Source organism: Parasteatoda tepidariorum, chromosome 4, assembly GCF_043381705.1.
Source record: "Parasteatoda tepidariorum isolate YZ-2023 chromosome 4, CAS_Ptep_4.0, whole genome shotgun sequence".
Taxonomy (NCBI): Eukaryota; Metazoa; Arthropoda; class Arachnida; order Araneae; family Theridiidae; genus Parasteatoda; species Parasteatoda tepidariorum.
In genome coordinates this window covers 44,630,711-44,651,442 of record NC_092207.1, presented here as the reverse complement: position 1 = coordinate 44,651,442, position 20,732 = coordinate 44,630,711, and the positions used below count along the sequence as shown (strand labels likewise).

The 20,732-nt window shown below is 30.9% G+C and overlaps 1 protein-coding gene across 1 annotated transcript in view; it reads right to left on the bottom strand.

The window, feature by feature from the left end:
* LOC107449434 (acid-sensing ion channel 4-A-like) overlaps positions 1-20,732 on the bottom strand; it is a 76,607-nt gene that overhangs the window by 25,768 nt on the left and 30,107 nt on the right. Inside the window, exons 4-7 of the mRNA XM_071180508.1 lie at positions 16,658-16,874; positions 10,603-10,724; positions 8,637-8,896; positions 4,688-4,814 (exon numbers count right to left, since the gene is read on the bottom strand). Of these exons, the coding sequence (XP_071036609.1) occupies positions 4,688-4,814; positions 8,637-8,896; positions 10,603-10,724; positions 16,658-16,874 (726 nt within the window). The remainder of the gene's footprint in view (positions 1-4,687; positions 4,815-8,636; positions 8,897-10,602; positions 10,725-16,657; positions 16,875-20,732) is intronic.

The window sequence follows — 20,732 nt, the reverse complement described above, 5'->3', positions numbered from 1 at the left end:
TGTAGTTGTTGACGTCAGCCATTAAGTCAAAGGGGGTGCGATTGCTCTTGTTTTCCAGTGGCACCATCTATGGTCAAGAATTTGACTTCCGCCACACCCACACGTCACTCCCGTTTATAGGGCGGACCCATTCATACATCCAGTCATTCTTCCTCAGATCACAATTTTGACGTGAACCAGCGAATGATCAATCTTCAATTCAGTACCCCTAGAGATATTGATTTGTTATGGGAACAAGGAGGACTTTCTGACCCGACATATTTAACGCGTACATGTCACAGTTTACTACACATGGAGTCTTTTGCTGGCTGGTTTCGAACTCCTATTCTCAGAAACGTGAGTCCATCGCCCTGCCAACCAGGCTATCCCGGCTAATATTTTTTTTATACAATTACTATGGTATTTAGGATTAATCTTGTAGCGGTGTTCACTTTTTTAAAAATAAATGTAGTAACGAATTCTATGATGAATTTAAAATCAAGTCAAGTAATTAATATTAAGTAGTAGGATAGAGGAAAGAATTATAGCCATTTCAAAAATATTAAAACCAAAAATGCTTTTAAATTTTTTTAAAGCATATCTAGTATTTTTTTAAATTAAAATTTGAATGATCTTTATTTCGAATGAAATCTAAGCTAATTACTAAATATACTTTTTATATTTCAAAAAGAGATTTTTTGTCCGCATTAGCCCATTGAATAGAGTTAATGGGATTAGTGTTGCCAGGTGATAAAATTAACTATTTATTTAAATATGACTTACAAAAGAGTTAGTAAAATAAAAAAAAAAAATATATAAAAAAAAATTATAAGTTTTAATCTGTCGTTAGTTAATAATCTGAAGGAATTTTATGCTCTTCTATGCTAATTTCTAGTAAATACATAAAAAAGACAACTATTTCCGTTTTCTTGAAAATTTAAAATGCTAGTACGTTTTTCTATTTGATTATTTATTTAATTAATGTAATTTGCAATGATTTTATCCACCGTGACATGTAAACAATTTAAGCAAATATGCAAGACCTGATAGTTATGTGGGAAATTTTTAAGCTCTTCACAAATAAGTAAGCGATGTTCACCTCAATTGTTATTACTTTATCTTTTTAAATACTGTCAGAATATATAATTTCTGAGTTTTTAACTACGTTATTTATTTATTAATATTATTTGAACTGCACTAAAATTATAAATAAATTATTTCCTTGACAAGTGACTTAATCAGAGTTGTACTTTTTATACTTTAGTAAAAAATTATTATTTAATTATTTAATCAAACTTGGTTTTTATAATACAAAGTAGTTTATCAAACAAATTAATTTCAGAGGTTTTATTAGAATTTCTGACGTACACATTCAACTTCTGATTATAAATAATTTGAATTTTTTTTCAGCAGTCTACAGAAAACTGCAGAGAAAATAATAAAATTTTGAGTACATAAAAAATAATAAAATTTCTTTGGTAATCAAATATTTGATGTCAAATATTTGAGAAAAAAAGTCTTAAAACTATATAAAGTATTCGTTTTTCATAAATTTTCCACTATGCAAGATTTATTTGATTTTAATGAACAGATTTTGGAAAAAAAATACTATCGAATTAAAATTTTTAAAAAATAATCTAATTCAGCAAATGAAAACCAGAAACCACAGAAAGCTTAAAAAAGGTATTGTATTAGAAAAATATAATAGTAACGTCATGTGGGGCTACTTTGTGCAGGATTTCGCAGTTTTTGAACTTTGACATGTAAAAAAACTATGTTAATTCAAACTTTAGTAAAATTTATCGATATTATATTCATAACTGGACTCAGACGAGTGTATTTGATCAATATTGGTATTATTTGTATGTAATATTTACAAATAATAAGTCAAAACATACCTTGCACAAATACCTACATTAATTTTATAACCGTCATTAAACAGCTGACCCAATTATTCAGTTTACGACTACCAATGTTCAACTCCGTAGCTTTGTAATTTTGAACGTGACCCGGAAGACAAGAGAACTTCTGGATCAAATATTGGGAGAAATTAAGATTTCATGGAGGAATTTTTTAATGGAATTAACCCGCATTTGCACTACAAGGAGAAGAAAACCACGGAAATCTTTCACGGTTAGCCTGATGGCAAGGGGATTCTAACACATGATTCATCTACCACTGAGGAATTTTTATGTCAGCATTGCGGTCGGTGCGAGTTGTTTCTACCAACCATCGCCAATTCGCATAAATCAACCATCGCTGGACTTTGAACCCGGGGCCCCTGAATGGATCTACATTAATTTGTAAATAAAATATATTTGTAAGAGAATAAAACCTATCAGACTTCTAAACGTCAAAGTACTATCTTAGAAATTCCTGCTCGCATTAAGGTGAATTTACCAACACTATCGCAGAACCGTGTTCTGCCATGCAATTGAAAAGTTAATGTAATTATATAACCATTTGAAAAATTAATGTAATTAAATAACCAATTGAAAAATTAACATAATTAGCGTAATTAACGAAAAATTAGCCAGATAAAAATTCAAAATTAAGATTTTTATATAGTTAGCCTCTATGCATGATAAACTACGTGTGTATATGCACCAAAGAGCCATTACATTATGACCACCCTGCTAATAGCATGTAGGACCACCTTTAGCCCTCAAAACTGCTAGCACCAGCTGTGGCATTGATTCCACAAGGTGCTGATAGGTAGTTTGAGGTATTTGGTACCAAGCGCTCACCACCGTCCTGCAATTCCCTCACATTGCGAGGGGGTAGCTTGGCAGCAAGAATTTGGTTTTCCAGGTAGGGCCACAAATGCTCTATTGGATTAAGGTCAGGGGAATTTGGGGGCCAAGACACGGCTTGAAAGTCACTGGAATATTCCTTGAACCAATCCATGACGATTCGACCCTTATGCGTGGTGCATTATCTTGTTGATAAACACCATCCCCCGCCGGAAAAACTGTTGCCATGAATGGGTGAACCTGGTCTGCAACTGTGTTCAAGTAGCTTACAGACGTCAGGGATAGTTCTATGAGAATTATTGGTCCTAATGTGCCCCATGAAAACATTGTTCCAGGGCGCGAAACGATGAAAACCTGGGCGAGCCCATTGTTATAGATGGAGGGTGGTCATAATGTAATGGCTCTTTGGTGTATATATATTGAAAAAAATAGTTTTTCAAAAATAAATTTTGTTCAATCAGTTTTCTGAAATTATTTTTTAGCGTTCATAACAATAACAATAAAAAGAAAATAGTTGCCAAGCTACTTTTCTCTAAATCTATCATGAAGCACTTAAGTTATTTTTTCAATTGCACGGCGGTGTTAACCCTTATAACATTGACACGCCCATAGAAGCACCACTGCAATATATCCATATCCGCTCTATCCCTGTGGAGCCATCTCTTTGTTTACCTTATTATTCAATCAAAGTAAGGTAACTCAGAAGTGACTGTTAAAAAACGTAATTAAACACATTCATTTATAGCATTATCATCATTAAAAAAGTAAAAAAGTCTAAAGTCACATTTAAAAATTGAATTACGAAGTTACTTTTACATCTTAAAAGCCTTGCGTTTGAATTTGCTTTTTAAAAATCTAGTGTTTTGTCTTACAACTGCTGATGGAAGTAAAATAAAGCGTTTGCAAATCAGCCAATATTTATAATGAATTTTTGATTGATAAATTACCGAAACATTTCCCTATACTATACTTATCCCCTCTCTCTTACTAATGAACCTATTAGCATACCGAAATTTCTATTACTTTTAAAAAATTTTTAAATTTCAAAATATGTCTTATTAAACATCGCTTTCTGCATTCCTCTCGCATGTTTTAAATAACATGTGCTCTTCACCCACATGTTTCGAGAGTAATGTATCACTTCATACATAAACAAATTAAAAGTTATTTTTAAAATCCAGAAATAATTTTGGATAATCTTGATCTCAAGCATTTATTCTGGATCTACCGATGAACAGAGCAAACTCGAATTAAAAATCGAATTGTGAAAAAGTTCGTATTATTAAAATTCAATTTCTCGGGAACTATTTCACCGATTTCGCTTAAATTTTATATATTGCTATGTAAAATAACATTCTCCAAAATGTTTTTAAAATTTGTATACCTTATACTTCAAAAGCTTTTCGATTATTATTAAATAAAATAATAAAAAATATAAATATTTACTAAAAGTTATTTATAGCATGAGATTATTTTTTTGGATAAACGAATTTTACAATTGTTGGCAAACATTTTTTAATTCGCTTAAAAATTTCTCGAGATATAGCGAAATACGCAAAAAGTAAAAGTAACATTAGGGGGTCCAAATTTTTTCTTGACCAAACTATTGCGGCCATATTTCCAGAAATCTGAATCCGTCAAAGAAATGGTATGTTAATCTAGAAAAATCACATTTCAGTGAGAGATTTAGTAATTTAAAATATCGTATACACTAATTCATTAGCACATATAAGATCATTTCCTCGAATCATTAAGATTCAGTTCTAGAGCGTGAAGATCATTCGATCAAAAGTTATTCAGGTTGGTCCATTTATGTGCGCACTGTACATTGCTAGCATTCCGATTGTAATTCTCAAAAGTAAAAGAAGTACAGCTCCTTTACCTGAATTACACTACTTTAGAAATTTTATGAAATTGTTTAAGTATTTCAAATAAAACTTGAATACATTTCTTACCATCTTCAGTAGTACTGGTATTGCATATGGGCCCTCTATCAGGCGTTAATGTGGCTGGTATGAGATATGGGTGATAACATTTGCAGCGCTTGTAAATTTCCATGTTGATACAACGGCGCTCACACTCCTGCGAAGTAAGCAAAACGAGCAATGTAAACGTAACACTTTTATATTAAACACACGCCTATTATATCTATATTAAGAATAAATCAACTTGAAGAGTCATTATTAGGCATGTTGTTTAAAATATTTGTTTAAAATATTAATATTAAATTTAAAAAACTAGTTTATATGTTATGTTATGCGTAAAAACTAGCAAAAAAAATATTATCAATTAGTTTTTTTCAAATGTACATTTTTAGGTAAAAATAAGGCCTTTCTTGTATATACGCTTAGCACTGTAAAAAATTATATCGCTCTTAACAGAAAATTACTTGAGGATTTTATTTAGAAAGCAATCAAATACGTTTTGAATTAATATCTTAAAAGCAAGTACTTCTGAGTTAGGGATCGATGTAGTTATAAAAGTACATTTTTAAAAATTTCCAAAAGTGTCTTTGCGAAAAAACACACGTAAAAAAGGAAATTCTACTTTTTTTTCTCTTAGTCAGTAGTTTAAAACATGTGCACTATAATCATAAACACTCAGGAAAAATTGTAGACAATTACCTTAAAAACAACGTCAGATATCGTGTTTAAGGTGGTGTAAAATGCGAAAAAAAACCTGATTTTGAGATAAATGCATTTAAAAACTTAAAATCACTAGTCTATTCACTGTTATCACTTTGCATAAGAACTGCTGTAACTTTATAAATGATTAGAGTACAAACAAAAGTAAAGTGTTTTTAAAAAGCTACAACTACAGGGATTCTAAATTTAGAATAAACTCAATTTCAAAACTTTTGTCCAAAATAATGTTTTTGCACTAGCCATATACCTTGAATATAAAAAAAAAACCCATTCAACATCTTCAAGTATAAGGATATACATATTACACTGATTCTATCAGCGTACATTACATACACACTACTCGACATTGAGAAAAAAGAAACATATTCGAAACTAACTAAATACAATAAAATCTATCGTATTTCTGGCTTCTAGGAAACTTATAAAAAACTCGGCAATTTTCCAAAGCGCTATGGTAATGATTTTGGAAAAGTTAATTATAAAATATGGTTTCATAATATGTGATAAAATTTAGTAAATGTGTTTAAAATTAACAATTTTATCATGCCTTACAGCATGGCATCAAAACTGTTTACTTGGTTGCATTTATTTTTCAGTTTTGTATTTTTCACTAAATGTGTGATAACGAGAACTATAATTTTTAGAAAAACAATTTATAGGTGCTATAAAAGCGGAAAAAATACCAAATGAATCGTTTAAATACCGTATATTTTGGTTTTATTTACTATTTAATTAGCCCATCTTTGGTAGGCTCTTAAAGTCAAAAAGTTGTATTTTAGTACTTCAAAATTCAATATTTAGGTCTATAGTTATGTTATTTTAGACTTTTGGTACATAGCATATCGAGTTTTCTAGAATTGACTGAATAAATGCAAGACATGTGAAAGGAGCTAGAATGAGTTCTGTTTAGAAAACCAGGATATTTTACTCTTATTTAAAAGTTCGTAAACTACGTGTGGTGCAGCTGGATAAAAACTATAAAGCAATGTCTTTTATTGCAAGTGTTCTTCACAAATAATATGCTTTCTATTTTAGGCAAGCACTGGCATGCACATACATGCAATAGCTATCGTGTCGTCATTGTTGCCGAAGTTGCACCACTGACTGGAGTTTAGGTATATGAATTGAAATGATACAATCGTAGTTTATGCGTACGGTAGTTTTTACATTTATTATTCAACCATTATCTGTTATTATATTGAATTTCATAATTTCTTTATCTTTTGAGGGATTTTCCTTTGAAAAAACTTTATCGTTTGCATAATTCAATACTTTTTGAACGCTTTAAACATCATATTCTCGAGAAGTAATAATTTATTTTATTTTAAATTTTTTTGTTTGGAAAAGTGCGAAAAAATAATTTGTATAGTTCAAATTAAAAGCAAGTTTAACGAAAATAAAACTAAAAATATTAAGAAGTCAGATAGTTATAAATTTGAAATGTTGGAATATCATCAGCTAGTGGCATTTTTTTTGTAACACGTTCTTGCATTGACTATATATTTTGGTTGTTCTGTTTCAAATATAAAAGCTTATTTTTATTAACTTTATTTTAAGGGATATCTTTCCTGTTTTTGGAAACCGTATGAGAACAACTGAATCTATCAATTTCAAATTATACACCTTTCAATCTTGTTACTTTGGTTATCAATTGAATTTGAAATATGCTTGCCTTATACTGTATTTTTTCACCATGCATGTGATTTTTTTATTCAAAATTTTGATTAAGTTAATAATGAAAATCATTATTATTCGTAACTTAAAATTCATATTTATAAAAGCAAAAATAAATACGCATCGAAGCAAATGGATAAGCGGTTAACAATTAGTACTGATTGTAGTGATTGTTCATTCGTTTAGAGACGTAAGCCGATGTGTGAAAGAGTTCGGCTTAGAGCAGCTAAAATCTCATGCTTTCTGCCTCGGTCAACTAACTGAAACAGGCATGTGTAAAGATTATTGTATATCAGACAGGACTTAAGGAGATCAAATATCCTGGTTTAAGCAAAACTCAGAATATCATATATTTTCCATTTTTTTCGCCTCTCTTGAATTGTTGTTGTTGTTCATTTACGTCGCACTAGAGCTGCGGTATGGGCTGTTGGCGACGGTCGGGGAAACATCCCTGAGGATGATCCGAAGACATGCCATCACAATTTTGATCCTCTGCAGAGGGGATGGCACCCCCGCTTCGGTAGCCCGATGACCTGCATGCGAAGTTGAGCACTTTACGGTAGAACAGTTTAACGAGGACCAATACCGCAAACCCTCGGTCCCTACACAGACTGATCCAAGTGGTCACCCACCCGCACACTGACAGCAGCCAGTGATTCTTGACTTCGGTGATCTGCTGGGAACCGTGTCTTAACGATCAGTCCATTGCGGGACTCTCTTGAATTGATTTTTATATCAATGGTCACTTTTGCTTTAAAATCCAATACCAATATAGTTGGCACTAACATTGAAAAAGGGGAAACACGTGAAAAAAAGGACAAAAAAAAAGGATTCTTTTTCTCACGGATTGAGAGTAATACACTCCTGTATTATTTTTATAAAGTGCATTTTCTGTACTGATGCATTTTCCCCATGTAACTCAACTAGAAGAATTCCCCTTCAGTTAGAAGTGACATCTGTTGACGAATTATGTAAAAACAATATGAGATTTAATGATGTTAAATATTCTGGTTTAAGCAAAACGTAGAAAATCACGCATTTTTATTTATTTATTTTTTTGCGTGGCTGGGTGACGCAGTTGGTTTGTTGTCGGCCTTCTAAGCCCAAGTCTGCTGGTTCGATCCCCGGCACAGACACCGGATTTTCGGAGTGTAGAAAATCCTCAGCGGCCATGTCGTATGGTCATGCGGCATGTAAAAGATCCCTGGAGTGCCTTATTGGCTCTTGGCATTTCCGGAAAAATTAAATTCCTAGTGCACTTTACCATCCAAATAGAGTCTCGGTGCTGCCATCTAGTGTGGCAGAAACTTAGACGTCCAAATTAACATGGCCAACGGTATCTCACCCATTGTGGTGGTCCTGAAAGAGTAGATACCACTTCTGGAGAACGCACTAGATCTGCTCATTGGGAAAACTGATTGTGAAGCTCATTGGAAATAAAAATAATAAATTTTTTTCCTTCTCTTGCGTCTCTTTTGTTTTGGTTCCCATTACCAATTTAATTGAAATCTAATATTCAGAAAGTGGAGACACATGAAAATGAAAAGCAAAATAAAATTAAAAAGAAAACGACTTTTTATCTTACAGCTTGAGAGTAATGCAATCCAGTATTATTGTTATCAAGTGCATTTTCTGTGCTGACGCATTCTCCCCATGGATTTCCGAGTCTGTGTATTTCTCTGTAACTGATATCTATCGACGTCAAATCTCCTGGTCGCACATCTATACTTTCTTCAGTTAAAGTGGGGATGGAGCGTGGATTGTGAATGTAGATTCTTAAGCCCAGATTTCTTGTAAGTAAAGGAAGTGAATCCTGCTTGCGAGCTTGCATATACAGAATAAGACCTAAATTTAGACAATTAATTTCTGATTACAATTTTCATCTTTTTTTGTATAAGGAGGTTACATAGGGGATTTAAGTTACAGTTAGCTTAATTATTAAATTTTTTTAACCCCTTTTTTAAAATTATGATTCATTTTAGGAAAAAAAAGTGGTTGTACAATTGTTTCAAGATTTGATATCATTTTGAGAATCCGAAGTATTTCTGCCGTTCTCTTTAGTGTGTTAATAATATAAATATTTTATTTGGATCTGATGTCAAAACACAACACTAAACAGGAATAATATAGGTTAAAGACAGAAAACGGGTAATAGAAAACAGGCTATTGAAAGAAATGGCCGTAAGCATGAACAAATTTTTACTTTTACTTCTTTTATATAAGTTTTTCTCATTTATAGAACACTTTCATTGTATTAAAAGGCCAGATCAAGCATTAAAGTAATAATGTACTTAATTACAAATACTAATATACTTTTTTACTTAATTTATTAAATTAATCGTTTAAAAAATCGAGTAACAAAAGCAAATTTTTTTTTAATTAGACTTATTCTCTCTAACCATGATCAAAGTTACTTTGCCACTGAAACTGATGATATTAAACAAATTTGATTATTTGCAGTCTTTTTAAATCAAATAATTTCATTAGATAGTTCTCAAAATATAGTACTGATCATTCCTAAAAAGTATAATGATATGAGAAATATATTTTACCACTGTACGTTGCCAGTTATATTGCATAATCAAATATATCACGTTATTTTCATCCGTGTGAAAAAGTAAAGAACATGTATTAGCATTTAACAAGTTCTTGAAACGTTAAAAATTCTAATGCCGACTAGAAGTGTATTAATAATATAGTCCCGGATTGCCTGATTGGTTGGGAGTTGGGCCCATGGTCAAGTGGTCGTGAGTTCGATCCCCACCAGTCGAAAAACTCCCCGTGTGGTAAATGGTGACTGGTGCATGTTAAATCTGTCCGGTCACAATGTCCTTCAAGTCCCCATAACAAATCAATACCTCTGGGGGTATAGAATTGGAGATTTGTCGTTCTCTGGTTCTGATAAAAATTATGATCTGTAGATGAATAAATGGATGTATGAATTTGTCCACCATCTAAACCGGGCTGTGACGCGTGTCTCGCTGAAGTCGTATTCTTGGCCATAGGTGGCGCCACTGAAAAGCAATAAACTCACCCTCTGCTCAACAAATTCACTAGGTTTCACCAAGCAAGCTTGCTGGTATTTGGCAAGTAGCATTGGAAACAACAACTACGACAAGTAAAATAAATATTGTGTAATTATTTAAAGCTTAATGCTATTTAATAAATGACGTTAAATTTATAGTTATTTAATCGTAGCATATAAGGTTATGGTTACAATAATTTTTCGATTCCTTATTCCAATTGAGTACTTGCAGCTCCAGAAGAAGTAAAGTAATTCTGCTAACCATATGTGTTTTAAATCAGATTTAATTGGTTACCTGTAAGTGATGTCACGCGCTTGATTGACCTTTGAATCAACAAATTCTCCGATTTACCTTCGATGACGTTACTTAAGGTAATGTTAAGGTTGCTTAAACATTTTAATAAATACTGATAAGTGGAATATAATGTAATAAGAAATTATAAATGCAAAAGTTATCTGAAATAATATTATTTTATAATATCTTAAATAAATTAATATTTTCTGGAAAAAATAATTTTTTTTGTACCATGATCTCTACCAGCTTGCGTAGCCATTTTGACTGTCCGGTTTTTATCACTTCCATCGCCTATGTAATTAAACATGTAACATTTTCCATAAGTCGAGCTGTATAAAGTTGCAAAGTCAAGACTGAAACGATACAGATTAAAATTCATACATACAGTTGCATTATATGATTAATATAGAGAAATAAATTTACACAAATAAAAAGAAAAATTAGAAAAAGACCAAAGGCATACAAACAATTATAGAAAGGAATTAGCATAGGAATATAAAAGGAAATGGAATGCAGCACTTTAGGAATATTAATTAATATGAAAATAATTTAATTTAAAAATATTAGTAAATGTTGGATTAAATTGTCAAATTAAATTAACTGCAATTAAATTAACTTTCGGTTTGAAATCCTGATGTTCTATACTCAGTTGCGATCTGAAAACTACCCAGCTTCAGATGGATGGATACATACTTATCTAAAAAAGGAAAAGAAAATGGTTGGTCCGTAATATCGACTACATTGCCGCTATCATGACGTAGGTTATGAAACTGTGAAGTCTTAACTTTCATGATCTCCCTGACTCACAAATGGCTGTCGCCGAAACGATTTACCTTTATCAGAACAAATTGAGTATGAAAGTATACGTGAATGTAGAAATTAATTATGTATAGGACAAATCCCAGCAAATGAAAAAAAGAAAATCATGATACTTAAAATATTTTATTCTGTTTAATATTAAAAAAAAACATGCTATTTGTTGAATTATACTGTTGCTTTTATTGATAGTGAAATTGAAAGTTTATAAACAAGATTAGCTCTTTCAGCATATTTTATTTAAACTCTGCAGTTACATTCCAGTGGTCTGTTGCGAGCTCCTCGTGGTATTTTTCTCCAACAACATTAACAATTCATACCATTCTAATGTTTTTTCTCTTAAAATTTAATCTGTGTTTATTTTTGTCATTCCCTTCAAGATCTCTTACAGTTCACTTTTTGGAAGAATCTAATCGAGGACCTCACATTGTCAAATTTCAGAAACTTCCACTAAATAATTCACCAATGCACAGAAAGATTTTAAATATCACCACACCAGCACTCTATCCCGATATAAGATATCGGCGTTGAGTAAACTAAGGCTGGGCAGAATCGGATATCACCCATCGATGCACAAAAATGCTCTTATCTGTTTTTTTTTTGAAATACAATTTGTAAATGTCGCTTAATACATATTATTCAAATCCATAAATTGTAAAAGTGAGTAATTTAAAATGCAGAATAATTGGATAAATTTGAGTTTATTTGGGATTTAGATATAATGGGAGACTTTGAAATCTGCCTTTTACTCTCAGAATTGGCCTTTCCTCAAACTTTTCCTGCCTTTTACTTAAACTTTTTCTTATCAAAGCTTTAGTTTGATTGGAACCAGTTTTAATAAATTCAACTTCAAAAACGTATTTATAAAATAAATTAAAAAAATAGTCAATTTTGAACTTAAGTCACATAATACGAACAGAAGTTCACTATACATTCATATGTACCGTGCATTATTGCTACTTGAAAGGATTTTTTAAATAAATTTTTGCTTGGTAAAAAAGCTATGCTTTGCTCTATAACAGTTCAATAACGAGGAAAGTTATGAATTTTTTTTAAAACGTTTTAATTAATGCGCGTGTGATGCCACAATAGGCATTACATATTTCCTAGTTTTTAAAATTTCTTAAACTTATTCTTTTTAAATCATTCTTAATCAAATTTTCATTAATTTAAACCAATTATTTAAATTTTATTACATTTGTTATAAAACGAAAATGAAATATTTTATTCTTTCTTAACAATCAATGTAACGGTTAACTTTTTATTTCGATACTAATGTAAGACTCATTAATTCACTGTCACGACTAAATCGAAGACAATATCTATTTATAACTCTTTATTCTTTATTTATTACCACAAAAATTCTTCAGTTACATCATGGTTATAATAATTCTCACAGTCTTTTTGGCGATTCGTTTTCACTAAATAATTTTGAAATTTAATATTGATTAGGGGAGGTTGGCTTTACTTTTGGCTATGTTATCTTTCGTTAAATCCCCAACCGTGGATCTCCTCCCATGCTCTTAATTTGACTGTTTGTTCAGAACAACTCATTTACTTTTAATTTCGAATCATTAGCGTTTGGACCGAAGGGGAGGGGGGCTTGAGCCTCTCAGTCCCAACCGTACCGTTGAATTGATATCTGAAATAATATTCTTGATGTGAGGGGATGATTTTCTTGATCCCTTTGAGCGTTTTTTTATCTTTATTTTTATAATTTTGGAATGTAGCCATGTTCAGTTTAAGATTTATATAATAAATCAATTTTTCCTAAGCTATTTTATTCATTTTCTGGGATAAATATCCCTACATCAAGTCCAAATTAAAATGTATCTGAAACGGCTATACAACTTAAACTCTACACAGAAACTATATCCCACTAACCACTATGGACTAAGAATTTGGGCGAAATTTTTACAAAATCGTGGTACTTACAATTGTTCAAATTTTTATTCCATATCAGTGATATATAATAAGAAAAGTTATACATTCTTTACTAAGTTTTCACTAATGCATGGCTTAAAATTAGTAGCTCATTCATACCAATTAGTAGCTTTTTTCATACCAATGCAATAATGAGAAATTTTAACATTTTTCACTAATTTGCTTACATATCTGTAGTTCTTGAAAACAAAATTTTCAACTTTTCCTAATAAATTTAGCACGCAATTTATGAAATTTCCAAATAAATTTTGCACTCGATACAGGTTTCTGATAGTTTGTTTAATATTTTTCTGACCGCTACAAATAAAATATACCATCATTTCAATGTCGAAAAAATTTATCTTTAATTTAAATTTTTTCCCTTCGTTACTAACTACAGTGCTGACTATTTCGTATTTAAACTGTATATAAAGCCAGAAAAATTAGACTGTATTAGAACGTAGCATGCACTGCAAGTAAAGTATAACTTTACTGATATATTTTCTATCAAGTTTTATGAAACTGCATATTTCAAAAGTAGTTTTGATTTTACTGACTATACAATATGCTAAATAAAGCAAAGTAGCAAAAATTTAGTACTTTACTTGAAAGAAAAAAAAATTCTTAATGCCTCAAATTATCGCATAATATACAAAAACTTTTAAAAAAAGTGTAAATAAAAATTTTGAATGAAGGTTGAAACTTTAAAATAGCATATAACTCTTATGAGACTTTTGAGTGGCTTTGATATTCCTGATGTAACATAACGAGTCGCTCGAAAATCAACAGAGTAACCTTAGTTTGACTTTTCCAATGAAAACAATTTTTTAAAAAAAGTAATTGGATGCAAATTTACTGGTTTTATTTCCCATGTGACTTTGAAAAAATGTTATATTCCTAGAAAAAAATGCAATCAGACTTTTCAAAAGCAGAAACATCTAAATAGAAATTTGATAACTCTCTTTAAAACTGTAGAAATTTTTAATCAAAATGTATTTATATTATTTTTTAACCTAAAAAATTCCTAACTGTGAAACAATCCAGTGTATTTAAAAATTTTAAAGGCCAAAATATTGAATTTATTTAAATGTAAAGTAAATTCTGGTTAAATTACAGTTTAATAAATTCACATAACAAACTATACCATGGAGCATAATAAATTCACATATATGAGGTCCAATTGTCTAGAATTGTTCAAAACTTGAGTCGTGATTGCTATAATTTAAATTTGATGCTAGTTTGTTGCTATGTTTTGTTCTTTTGTGCATGTTTTTCTTCCAACTTTTTTTCATAATTTATTTTCTGTATGATATGGTGTATACGGTATCACGGTTTGCGATAGATGGGTACTAATGATTCAGAAATTAGTTTCATTTTCTTTTGTTTGGATTTTGTTTGCAATGAAGTGCTTTTAACAAATAGTGCAAAAGTGCTTTTAACTAAAGTTTGTAAAGGAGAGTAAAAAGATTATATTTGTAGTTTTGCATAAATAATTTTTCAAACTTTTTACACTAACTGAAACATCACTATGAAAGTTAAGGGCAGATATCTCTAAATACAAGATGAAATCAGCAAAATATTTTCACTTATCATTATTATTTTAAGCAGGAATATTAGGACATACAATATCAACACACATACAAGTGACATTTCAATATATTAAAAAAACTTCTTCTGTAACATTAAAGGTACAACTTTATGGTAGACTAAAGTAATATAAAAGTGTTTACTCACAAATTTATTGGCCGTAATGGCCAGATGATATGTTATCAAATGGCATTCCATATTTGTTCAGAAAATAATCAAAATAATTACATTCAGAGTTCACCATAAATAATATTTTAAAATTGCAGTAATAACTAAACCGCAGCTATGAAAGTATCTCTATATCTAAGAGGAAATCGACAAATCATTTTCATTTATCATTCTTTTAAGACACAATATTAAGACACAAAAAACAACTGATATACAAGTGATATGTGGCCTGCATTCATTGTCGAAAATTAAATCTATTTTTAAAAACATGACCGCCATAACATTAAACAAACATGTTTATGGTGATTTAAAATAGTATAAATTTACTAGTAATCGTATGCATCGTAATGGCCGGTTAGTATGTTATGAACTGATATTTCTTATTTGTTGAGAAAATAATAAAAAATAATTTCATTTGCAGTTTTTCATGAATAAATTTCAATATTTACATTTGTAGTTTTGCATAATTTTTTTTTAAAAATTGCAGTAATAACTAAACCACAACTAAGAAACTTAAAGACAAGTGTCTCTAAATGTAAGACTCTATATCTAAACCTATAATAATGTATGACTATATCTAAGTGTCTCTATAGCTAAGATGAAATCGATCGATCATTTTCCCTGAACATTCTTTTAAGATACAATATTACGAGAATAAAAAAATCAACTGACATACAAGTGATATGTGGTATGCATTCATAGTCGAAAATTAAATCTATTTTTAAAAACACGACCTTCATAACATAAAGCAAACATGTTTATTGTGAGTATACAAGTATATAAGTTTACTCGTAATCGTATGCGTCGTAATGGCCAATTAGTTTGTTATGAACTCACATTCCATATTTGTTGAGAAAACAATAAAAATAATTACATTTGTAGTTTTGCGTAAATAAATTTTCAATATTGCGGTAACAACTAAATCACAACTAAGAAATTTAGAGGTAAGTCATGGTTTTAAAAAGTACTTAAGGGTACTTATTTTCGATTTTCGTTTTTTAAAAGCCCTTAATGGTGTTTTTTTATTGGGAGTTTTTAAAAAGTTCTTAATTTCCCCTTTTTGAAAATGAGAATTTTTTTCCTTTCAATGTCTATTTTCGCCTCGTATTATGCAAAAACGTGCTTTTCACATTGTTCTAATCAACGTTTTAACAATTCATTCGACCACAATCCAGTTTCGCTTACATTCGGTCCGTAGCGTTTAAAAGCGCCAATCATTTTGCATGTTTGATAAAATACTTTGGATTCCACAATTGCGTCTACTGAGGTTGGTTCGGTGAGATAATTGCTCTCGTATGTGCAACTCTGCTGCATTCTTCAAGATATTCTCAATTTCAGGCTTCATTTTCCATCCTCTGAGATCGAACTCAAAAATCTCTTGACCATTTTATAACTGTTAATATAATCAAGAAAAGAGTTTTTTGTCAGAAACTAGTTATTTTATCAAGATCATGTAAGGTCTTTTAAAATTATTTTATCATTTTTTTAAATGTATATAGTGCTTAAAAATATTTTTGAGTGCTTGAAAAGTACTTAAAAGGTGCTTATTTTTTGTTGAAAGATTTGGCTACGCCACCTGGGAGTAACTCTAAATGTAAGACAAAATCGACGTAACATTTTCACTCATCATTATTTTAAGCTACAATATTAAGGCACAAAAATTCAACTGACATGCAAATGATACATAGCATGCATTCATTACCAACAATTAAATCCTTCTTTAACAGCACAACTTCTATAATATGAAGCAAACATGTTTATAGAGATTTAAAAAAAATATAAAAGTGATTACTCGCAATCGTATGGACCGTAATGGCATGATAGTATCATGTTGTCGAATGGCATTCCATAGTTATTAAGGACGGAAGTAGAAGGAACGTAAAATCGCTCTACATCTTTGGCATCATCACTCATTGAAAATTTCAATTTCTTTAGAAGAAATTCTATTTCCGGTGTTGTGTTCAATTGATCCAGGGTTTCGTTAAAATCTTCTGTTCCGAACTCCATTTCTAAATCAATTAAATTTATTATGATAATTAAATTCAGGAAACCTAATTTTAATAAACAATATTAATAATGCTTTATGTTAACTATGATGTGATATGTTTTATAATAACAATAATGTTAAGCATAATTCAAGGTATCCAATATGCTCGAAATATATTTTACAAATGTGTGGATTTATGTAAGAAAATACCTCTAAGAAATCGACTATTTTATTGCTTAATATTTCATTACTAAAAATAATAGCAATTATTTTAGTTTAAAATTATATTAAAAACTGTAACTTGTCGATAAATAATTGAATTGTTTTCGAATGATTAGGTTTCCACATACTAAAATGCATTCATAGTTTTAAGGGCAGACCTCAGCGAGGTTAATCAACTTGATCAAATTATAAACTAAATTGCAAAATTGGACTCAAAAACGGGTAAAATCAAAATCTTTCACAGTACAGTATGCATACCTTTTAATAAATGAATTCGAATGTTTGACTCTCAAAATACTGGTGGTAGCCACACCCTGTAAAATATGTAATAAAATTGGAACAATCGAATGTTTGAGCTCTTTAATGTAATTTCGCTTTATATCGCTTCGCATTTTTGTGTTAACATTCATTTAAGCGAATCACGCAATTTTTTCCATTTTCTTTTTTATAATTTTAGATTATTTAATTCAATAACGATCGAAAATGTATGACAAAATTTAAAACTTCAACAGAATCAGTACAATATTTCTGGAGAAATGAAAACTTAAAAATGCGATTGTTTTTTTAGTTTTGTTGTTCAAACGTTATTGGCCCGAATTTCAATGAAATTTGGATATTTCATCTAAAATTTCAGAGTTCTAGAAAATGTAAAAATATTTACACCTTATGATTCAAAATTGTTTTTATTATGGTATAATATAAATGATAATTAAAATAAATAAATCGATAAACGAATAGAAGAAATTGCAGATAAAAAAGTTCTAATACCTGTTCATCCAAATATAATTCTATGATAAAAATTAAATAAAAATGGGTATTTTGTAATTGTTTATTCTTTATGCTTACTAATAGTCGAAAAAATATTAAAATGCAAGGTGCACAATTTTTTACACTATATGTTAATATATATGATTAATATATATTAAATATTAAAATCTAAAGTTTGAAGGGAGTCGGTCTAATAGTTCTGGGGAATTAAAAATTGAAAAATACGGCCTGTTGTATAGCTTGAAGTTTAAAAATCCAACGTCGTCAGAGTAAAGATATATTTATTTAGAAAAAAAAACATTTTTCGTCTGATGTTGTTACTTTAAATGTAATCAGCATTAGTTAATCAACATATCACGTTTTCAGTCCTCGAACCATTGAGATCGCATCTTAGTACGTTAAAATCCAACCATTAACTCAAAAGTTATTAAGTGATGCAGTTTTTATTTTGAGCAACGCTTATGTGATTCCGTGTCTTTATTCCCCCATGAGTTCATTCGTCCATAAAAATTGAAATTTCTCGGTAATTTTTTTCCAAATAGTTAGTTTGAAATGCTTCGGTAATTTTTTTCCAAATAGTTAGTTTGAATTCTTTAATAGTTTTACTGTCCTTTTCCAAATTATTAGACGCACTATAAGATTCTATGTAAAATCTTAATTATAGGTGATGCTATGCAGCTTTATTGTTTTTACGTGACTGAAACCGGTTTGCACTTGCTTACGGTCGTGTATCAATTGGTTAAATTAGATGATCTATAATGTAAATTTGACGATTGGATAAATTTGACGATATATTATATAAATATAGAATCTTATAATATACTCATCTTAACCAGGTCAAGGAGAGAGTAGGAAACTTTAACAATCTTATTAAAAGGGTGGCCAGGGCGACCTGGGGACTTAAGCCAAAAATACTTAAAACCATCTACCTGCGGGCCACAGAACGCATTATTTTATATGCCGCCAGTGTCTGGTATCGTAATACTAATAAGATCAATGATAAATTAAATTCCATCCAAAGGTCCTCGCTAATACTCATAACTAAAGCTTATGCAACTACCAGCACAGAGGCCCTCCAGATACTGGCGGGGGTGGAGCCTATTCACCTTAAAGTAATTAATGATATTTGTGTCAAACGACTTAGGTGGCAGTGGCGACTGGAAGACTTTGACTCGGATATTAGGGCTGTTTTACAGACTGCACGTCCTGACTGTCCTCCATCTAGGCTTCACCCATCCAAATTTCGTTCTGTGCCCTACGGTAAGTCTCTACCAACCAATACGGGACTTGAAATTTTTACTGATGGTTCGAGGATGGAGGTCGCCAACCCCAATACTAACGATAAGGAATATAGAACAGGCTCTGGTATGATTGTGAAACTGGATGGTGAGACTATTGAGGTGGCCTCCATCAGACTCACCAATAACTCTAGCGTTTATGTTGCAGAGCTCGTGGCAATTAAAAGGGCAATTTCATGGCTTTCTGACATGGATTATCCCAGGGCAACCATTTACTCCGATTCGCTGTCCTCGTTGCAAGCACTAAACAATCCAAAGCCTATTTCAAAACTTGTGGAAGAGATAAAACTTCTTTGGCATGACAACATTGATTGCAATTGGGTCAAAGCCCATGTGGGCATTCAAGGCAACGAGGAGGCGGATCGGGCAGCAAAAGAAGCCACGAGTGACTGCAACATCTCAATTGAAGTCCCCAGTTCCAATGCCCAAATTAAAACCGTGGTCAAATCACAGAATATGAGTCGCTGGAAGCGGGAGTGGCAGAGTTCTGGGAAGGGTAGGCAAACTTTTAAATTCTTCAAGGAACCAAAACTAAACAGACTGCAGGCAAATTTTTATTTTAACCAATTTTTTACGGGTCATGGAGTGTTCGGAGAACATCAAAATAGACTTTTTAATAAAAACATTCAATGCAATTACTGTGGGGAACAACAGACAATCGATCATTTAATTTTCAATTGTTCCCAATTCCGGACACTTCGTGACAATATTTTTACCAATTTTAATCAACACCAATGTTTTGCCAATTTGGCCTGCAGAAAAATTATCATCTCTACACTGGAAGATGTACTCGGAGACAGGCAATAACACTCGGAACCTGCGCTCCCTACTTCTTGGGTGTCTCAGGCATTTCATCGGCTTTTAACTTATTGTTTTACTTTATTCCATTTTTAATGTTTTTTCTTTAATGATTTTATGTTACTCATTATTTGTCATTCATATTTTCTACTAGGGCTTGATTATATGCTTTCATGGGGGGTTTTTATCACTGTCAACTTTTTAATATTTCTTTTATCGGTTTTACCTGCATTTTTCCATTACGATGTTATCTCAGTAATTTTAACTTTTTTGTGTTCGATTTTATTACATTGTGATTTTATTGTGTTTGATTTTATTACTATGGTCTTTTGACTGTCTGTTTGCCCCGTTGGGTGTTTCTGTAACTTTTATTTCTATTGATTGTACAATTTCTGCTTGACGTAAACCCTACACAAATAGGGTGGGTCGTGTCAATATTCAAATATAAATATAGAATATTTATTATATCAGGTAAAATATTAATATTTTATAGTAATTAGAAAAATTATTAGACGCTGTGTAGTTTCTTAATAATTACATGTTTTGCACGCGTTTGTATGGAAACGCGTGTAATGGGTTGCATGTAATGGGTTTTTATTCAGGAGATTTTTATGTACTTTTATTTATATTTATTTTTAACGTACTGCATTACAATGGTAACCAATTGATATACTAACGTAAACAAAATCAAACCGGTTTCAGCAGCTTAAAAACAATAAAGCTGCACAGTACAACCTGGTAATAAAAGGCCTACACGGTCCAAGTTCTTGAATCCGAGAAATTGGAGGGATTTC